The 8,722-nt window shown below is 19.1% G+C and overlaps 1 protein-coding gene across 1 annotated transcript; it reads right to left on the reverse strand.

The window, feature by feature from the left end:
* Positions 1 to 4,013: 4,013 nt before the first annotated feature.
* On the reverse strand, positions 4,014 to 4,243 carry GGS25DRAFT_519905 (uncharacterized protein; the record flags this gene model as incomplete). Its single annotated transcript, XM_049263790.1, has 2 exons — positions 4,014 to 4,134; positions 4,212 to 4,243. The coding sequence occupies 2 exons, from the start codon at positions 4,241 to 4,243 to the stop codon at positions 4,014 to 4,016; spliced, it is 153 nt and encodes a 50-aa protein (XP_049119368.1).
* Positions 4,244 to 8,722: the final 4,479 nt, after the last annotated feature.

Raw genomic sequence — 8,722 nt, forward strand, 5'->3', positions numbered from 1 at the left:
TATTTCGAGTTTAATTTAATTGTTTAGGCTATAATTTTTATATAATTTATAACGTTTGCATATTTTACGATAGTTATATTAGTGTAGGAGTGTTTTTGTTAAACAGGTTGTAATTTTAGGATTTATTACGTATATTAATGATTAAATAAAGGTTTAAAATATATAGGTGAGGATATTTTTTTATTAGATTTTGTTTTAGTTATTAGTATCGGTTAATATCTGTTTTTTTAAGGGTTTTTTAGGCTATTAGTTTAAAGATTATATTGTAAGTATATAAAATGTCGTATTGTTTTTTTATATTATCGATATAAAATTTTAGATCTTTGTATTTAATTAAGGAATTAAGTGTTTTCCGGTGTTATGTAGTAAGAAGGTTAATATAATAATAAGAAATTTAACGGGGTAGTTTTTTAAGTTATTTAATTTTTATATATTCTTAATAAAGGCGTTTTATTTATATATTTTATGTTATGTTAAATTTGTATTATTATTTTATAATTATTTCTTTAATAGCCGATTATATTTTTAAAAAGTTATTACGATTATAAATAAGGTAAGTCTTTAGGTTTTAATAGGTTATTTTAATAAGAGATATGGTTTTTTAGCCGTAATTTATATTAATAGATGTATAATAGGTTGTTTATTTATGTTTAACTTTTATATATTCTTTATTAATATATGTAAGAATTTTTTTTAATTATAAAATTTATTTTACAAACGTTTTTATATAATTTTAAACTGATCTTTAGTTTAAATAAATATTATATGTTTCTATAAGTTAAATAAATTTATGCGAGAATAAGGAATGTCGGTTAATAATCGATTAAGAATTTTTTAAAGGGTTTTTATAAGGGCATTTAGTTGTTAAATGTTGTTTTTATTATTATCTGATATGTCATTTAAGTCGGTTAATTTGGGCAGAAACTTTTAATGCTTCTTAACGTTTAGGACGATATTTTGATTGATATGAAAGATATATAGTTATAATTTGACAGAAAATATATGGATTTGAAATATACTTTATTTGGCATTATCGTAATTAGTAATAATCATTTTTGGTAAGGGAATTTTAAGTTATATACAAATTTATTTAATATTAGCAATAATTTAATTAAACCTTTTAAAGCGTTTATTATCTATGAAGCCATATATAATATTTGTAATTGTTTTAATTAAGGTAACCATCATATTTATGAAAAGAGGTATTTTAAACTTATTTGTTTTATATATAATATTAAAAAAAAATATTAAAAGATATTTTTACTATATGTCGATATAAGATGGTTTAAATTATAAGTAATTAATTATACGATTTATTTTAACGGTATTTTTATATATAAAATATGTAATTTTTTTTTGTTTTAATTAATGGATTAATGTTTATATAGAAATGTAATTGTTTAATTGTTATAAGTATAGTTGTTAATGGTAATTATGGATGTTTTTATTTATAAATTATGCGTTAAGGAATTGTTTTAAAAGGGTAGTAGCGATATTATGTAAACGTATTTTGGAAGAGGATAAGTTTTTTACGATTTTTTTTATTTCGGTAGTTAAGTTATAAAGATAAGTAAAAGCAGATAAGTTTTTAATAAGGTTATAGTTGGTATGTTAGTTATGGTCTTAAGATATTTTAAATAATTAAAGTTAATTATTTAATTTTAAAGAGATAACATTAATTTCTTACGTATAATTAATTTTATAGGTAGTCGATTTACGGATGTTATTATTTTTTAAAAGCTGGATTGTATTTTTAAAATATATTAGTTTAATAAAAATAGGTTTTTTATTATAATAATGTTTTAAGCGTTTTTTAACGATAATAAATTTAACTGATTTAACGAAAGTAAAGAGATTAGTTATAAGTTTTTTATAAGATTTATATAAAAGTTTAAAAATAAACTAGTAATTTAAAGGTAAATTTAATAAAGGCGGGAGGCCGGAGATATTTATTATGTTAAGCGTTGAAATGATATATAAAAAGAGAAAGTTAAATAAGCAAGAATTAATTATAATCTATTAAAGTAATTTATAATAGGGATAATTTTATTGATTTTAAATTTATCGTTTTTTAATATTAATATAAATTAATGTAGACTAATGCAAGCTAATGCAGGCTAATGTGGACTAATGTGCATTAATGGATAAAAAAACTTACGCAAATATACTAGGGTATGAATAAGCTCCGATAGTAATTTTATAAGGTGCAAATAATAAAACTCTTTATTAAAATTAAATAAAAAATCTTTATATATAAAAGAAACTTAAATATTAAATTTATTAAAAAGACTAAAAAACTAATTAAACGTTATAATATCTAAGATTAACCTAGTTACATTAATATAAAATTTCTCCGGCCTTCCTTCAAAAAAAAATATCCAAAAGTGATTCGAAGGCCCGTCCCGGAGCTTGCGGAGGGCCACGAGCCGATAAATCACTTTTGGATATTTTTTTTTGAAGGAAGGCCGGAGAAATTTTAATTATAATAAACATTTCTTACTCTTATTATTAAATTTTAATTATATAGTTAAAATATACATATAAATAAATAACATTAAAAAATAAGTTATTATAATTAAATACACTAATAATCCTTATCTTATTAAGATTATTATTAAATTAAAAACTTAAAAACAAACATAACATTCGACCCATAATTTTATATATATATTTAAAAATAATAGTTTTTTTTAAATAAAAAAACAAAACAGCCATTAAAAACTTTATATTTTTAAAAACTAAATATAAATACTTTTTAAAACAATTTATAATAAAAAACATTATTTTAAATTATATTATATAACACACAACTTAAATAACTTTAACGTTTAACACTTAATAAAAAAACTATACTAATATTTTACTTATTATTTATATTATTAATTTAACTAAATAAATCATTAAAAAGCTTTAAAAAAATTAAAACTAATTATAAAACTTAACATTTTATTTTATACGATTTATATAAACTTTATAATTAACTTATTTAAAATTGACGTTAAAAAAAACCATATAACATATATTAAATTATAATTATTATAATTCCCTTATAATAATTATTAATAAATTTAATAAAAAAACCTTACTAATTCTTAAATACTTAATATATATTGTTAAAAATTAAATTAAAACGTTTTATAAGATGTTTATTGTAATAAATTAAAACTTTCCGGCAAAAATAATTATAAATAAAAACTAGAAATTTATTAATAAAATATAGTAAACATTTTAATATTATAACGGTATTAAAACCGCTATAGTAATAAGTTATTATATTTAAATAAATAATATAATTAAAAAACATAATTAAAACGTTAAAATCGTAATAAAATTTTAATACGTCATTTTTTTAACGTTTTAAAAATAAAATGTTAAATATCTTTTAATATAATTTAAATAACTTTTATTATTTAATATTTAAAAAATCACTAAATAAAATTATATTAAGTTTTAAACCTTATATCCCATTATTTATTTTAAAAATAAATATTAACGTAATAAACTTTAAAATTTAAAAAAATATATATTAATAAAAAACTTAAGCCGTTATTAATTATGCCGTAATTAATATTAAAATTTGTTACGATATTAAACGAAATCTTTAATAATTTAATATCGAAAAAAAAATTTCTTTAAACTTTATAAAAATTATTATTTATTTAAAAAATTAAAATAAAAATGGTTTAAATAACGTGTAAATCTTTTTATAATTGTAAAAGAGCAACACTAAATCCGCAGTAGGAGTACATGCATTTCGTCCGCAGTACTACCTGGTCTCCCATACAAATTTAGGTGCGCGCACAAGTACCTCTGCCACAGTCAATTCAACGCCACTTGAAACCCACTCCCATCCATCCAAACAATTTTCTACAAACCCCCAAAAACATTCATCTTTGTCGCCTCGACGAGACGGATTGATTGATATATGTTTCAGATCTCAGAAAATTCAATTGATCGAGGTATTGATTGATCTTTGATTGATCTCATCGGGCCCTACTGTATGGTGTCCTGAATCAAGGTGGTAACGTAGGTGGCCCATGCGCGGTACCGGTCGCAACGTCGAACTTGAATAACTTGGGCAGTTCGGGCCGTACAAACGTGCAACCGGGATCAATCTGCTCCCTGAATTGAGACCTTCAAATTGACGTCTTCAATTGAAGATTTGAAGATGGTTTGGATGGGTCGCAATTGACTGAGAGCTTGGTGTGTACTGGAGCCACCGGAGCTGCGCTACTAGCGCCATACTGCGGACAAAAAGCTAAGTACTCCTACTGCGGATTTAGTGTTGCTCTTGTAAAAAAGGTTAAAAATTTAATTTATAAATTAAATTTTCCACGGTATTAATAAATTTACTGCATTATTTTAATCGCTTACTTTATTTCTGCACTTATTAGTATAAATCTTTAATTAAAACGTTAGTTAAAGCTAGGCTAAGTTTTTATTAACGAAAATAATAATAATTTAATTTTATATAAGATTAAAAAATTTAAAAAATGTTAAATTAATTGCGTTAAAAAGTATCTTATATTAGAATATTTAATATTTTAAAAAAACTACGATTTAAAATTTAATAAATAATATTTAAAATTACTTTTAATATAAAATGTTGTATAATTTATTAGAAAATTTGATAAAAATTATTAATTTATCTTTAATAAGTTAAAATTAGTTAAAAAATTAAACCTAATCGATAAATTAACCTTTATATATAATATTAATATCCTTATTATAGTTTTTTTAAATAGTTAATAAATTAATTAAAAGATAATTTACGTCGTTAAAAGAAGGTAGAAAAAGCTAAAAAAAACTAAACAAATTAGATAAATGCCTGGATTAATAGTTTTAATTAAATCGTAATGATTCTTAATTATAGGCACATATATAAAAAAAAAAAAAAAAGCGCGAAAATAATAATAAAGCCATTTATCACATACCTTTAAACATTTTTTCCGCTAGAAATAATTAAATATATAATTAAATCATTAAAATCTTTAAATCTTAACTAACTTTTTTAATATAAACTTCTTTAATTTAATCTTATAATACTTAACTAAAATTAACACTTATTAAATTTAATATATATTAACGTAATATTAACTTATTTTACGATATATATTATAATTATTCCTTTCATTTAATTAAAATTAATATTATCCTCATTAATTTTACTTAATTATTTTAAAATAACATATTTATTTAATTTTAAACTTATCTCACATTAAATAAATAAACCTTTTATTATAATAATTTTAAATTTACCTTAATTAAAATTATTTAAACTTATAAATTTAATTTTATTAACACCTTTAAAAAATATAAATAATAATATATAATAAAATAAAACTTATTTAAAATATAAATATAATGTTTTAAACCACGAAGCTTATAAAATACATTAAAAATTACAAGCTTATTATTATTAATTAATAAACCGTTTAAATATATAATTCTTTAATAATTAACCTTTATAAAATTATTAATAAGTTAAAAAATAAAATTATTTTAAATAATTATTTATAACATATTTAAAAAAAATAACGTTTTTATTAAAATAAATATTAGTTTTAATATAAGTATCGTAAAATTAAATTAAAAAAGCTTATATTAAAAAGGTTAGCTAAGATTTAAAAACCTTAATTATTTACTTATATATTTAGTTACTTTTAATAAAAGGAGCGTTTAAGGGTATGTGATAAGTGGCTTTATCATTATCCCCGCGTCTTTTTTTTTTTTTTTTTTTTTTTATATATACCCGCAACCAAAAATTATCACGATTTAATTAAAACTATCGATCCAGGCATTTATTTAATTTGTTTAGCCTTTTTTAGCCTCCCCCACCCTTTTTTAATAATATGGATTATTTTTTAATTAGCTTATTAATTGTTTGAAAAGATTATAATAAAGATATCGATATTATGTGTAAGGGTTAGTTTATTAGTTAAGTTTGATTTTTTAATTAACTTTAGTTTATTAAGGATAAGTTGGTGATTTATAAGGCCTTAAGACCTCATAAGGCCCTTTGGGCCTCGTAGGCCTCACAAGCCCTAATGTCTTAGATGTCACGTGATCCCCCTTTGTAGGATATAAGATTACTAGGCGTTAGTAAACGAGAATAACTTTTCTTTTACTTTTTAAGCTTTAAACTAAATACACTCCTATTAACATATTAACTTTACCTGGTCCCACTTTTATAAAATAATTATTTAAAATAACTTTATCTTTTAATTTATTAATAAATTTATAAAGGTTAATTATTAAAAAATTATATATTTAAACAGCTTATTAATCAATAATAATAAGCTTATAATTTTTAATATATTTTATAAATTTTATAATTTAAGATATTATATCCATATTTTAGATAAGTTTTATTTTATTATATATTATTATTTATATCTTTTTAAAAACGTCGATAAAATTAAATTTATAAACTTAAATAATTTTAATTAAAATAAATTTAAAATTATTATAATAAAAGGTTTGCTTATTTAACATAAGATAAATTTAAAATTAAATAAATGCGTTATTTTAAAATAATTAAATAAAATTAATAAAGATAATATTAGCTTTAATTAAATAAAAAAAATAATTATAATATATATTATAAAATAAATTAATATTATTAGAATAGATAAGGTGGTTTTGTGATTACGATAGGTTATAAATAAAAGATTAAAATTATAAATATAATTAAAATTATTAAATAAGATAAAAAAGATTAAAGATTTTTTTTTAATTGAAATAAGTTATAAAGATAGGTATGGGTTAAGTGGGTTATATAATTATTCTCTATAATTCTTATATTAGCTATTCTTTCTTTTTTTGTGTCTATTGTTTTTGTTTATTATTTTAATCTATTACTTTATACATTCTCATTTTTATCCTAATATATTAACCTCTTTTAACCTATCTTTATAATCGTAACATAAGGCAGTTAATATCGATAAATATTTTTAATGTTTTATTAACCTTTATTTTAATTATAATATTAGCCAAGTTATCCTTTCTTTAAATTTATTAAATCTTTATAATTTTCTAGCGTTTATATGATTAGCGTAATAATATAATATTAATTATTAATTTTTTTTTAATAATATTTAATTTAATTAAATATTTATATAAAGAGAAAAAGTTAATATAAATTACGACTGAAACTATTAACGGAATGTTTTATTAGTTTAAAATTATTATAAAAATTTTATTAAAAATAATTCTTATATTAATATTATATATTATTACGTATATCTCGTTAGCAAGAACATTTCTGGTAATTTTTTAATATTTTGTCGAGTTTTAATATATTAAATTGCCTTTTATCTTAAAAAATTTGTCGTTTATTGCATTATTGTTATTCATTAATTTATTTTTAAAAGCGATTATATAATTTATTTACAAATTTAAATCTTTATTATTTGCAAAAGATTTGTTTATAAATAAAAATAATTTGGTATTTAAAAGGTTAAAGGAAACATATTAAAATTTTTTGTTTAAATTTTTATGTCGGTCGATTAAAACCAGGTCCTCCAGGTCCAGCACTGGTTACTGTACCTCTCTCTCTCTCTCCAATCAATCTGCAAATGGTTGTTGTTATTGTTGTTGTGTTATGTAAGAAGGTGGGAGGAGTGGCTAGCTGATGTAATGTACATATAATGTCTGTGCTGGCGCACAGACCACGTATCAGGTCATGTGATCACAACCATTCCAACATTTTAAGTTATTATTAAAGTTTGTTATTTAGTTAGGCAATTTTATCTTTTTTAAATTTTTTATATTATGTTATTTTAAATATATTATAAATTGTTTTTGGTTAGTATATAGTAGCAATATAAACGTTATAGGCTTTTTATTAGATATATTATTAGGTAATATTATTAATAAATTTTTTAATAAAAGTAATTTTCTTTTTTTATTCTTTTTAACATAAATATAATGATCCGTTTATATTTTTAAATAAAATATAACCGTTAAAAATTAATGGTTTTTTATTGATAAGATAAGTTTTAAGTTTGGTTAAAAGTTTGGTTTTTTTTAGTTTTTTGTCTTTAAAGCGGTTAAATTATTTATTAAAAATATTAAAAGTGTTATCGATTTATATATCGATTAAATTAAAACGTTTATTTAATTTTATGACAAATAAATAGGAATTATAGGTTAAGGTTTTTATATTAAGTTGTTTTTAATAATATTTAAAATAAATAATTTATTAATATGTTCCAGCTTTAGCAATCTTATAAATCGATTTAAGAATTATTATAATAATATTCTTTAAATATTTTAAAATAAATTTAATAGGTAATTATATTAAAAGCTTATAATTAAAGGGCATATTAAATTGTATATATGTTTGCATAATATTATATAATTAGATAATTATATTTTCTTATAATAACATAAAAATAAAAGTTATAATAATTTATTAGTTTATTTATTAAATTATTAATAATTAAATTAATATTATTTGTTTTCTTATGTTATTATATTTTTAAATAATAAATTTCGATTTCTTATATAGATTATCTATTATTTTACTTTTGATTTCTTAAATAATTTATAAATTAAATATTTAGATGTTATTATATTTAATATAATTATATTTTTTAAATAAAAATACGTCTTATTTAATTAAGTTTTTAATTTTTTAAACATTAAAAGTTTTAAATGGTTATTTTAGCGTGATAATTTTGCCTTTATTATAAAATTATATCAATAGTTATTTATCGAT

This window comes from Hypoxylon fragiforme, assembly GCF_022984875.1.
Source record: "Hypoxylon fragiforme strain CBS 206.31 chromosome Unknown GGS25scaffold_3, whole genome shotgun sequence".
NCBI classification, from domain to species: Eukaryota; Fungi; Ascomycota; class Sordariomycetes; order Xylariales; family Hypoxylaceae; genus Hypoxylon; species Hypoxylon fragiforme.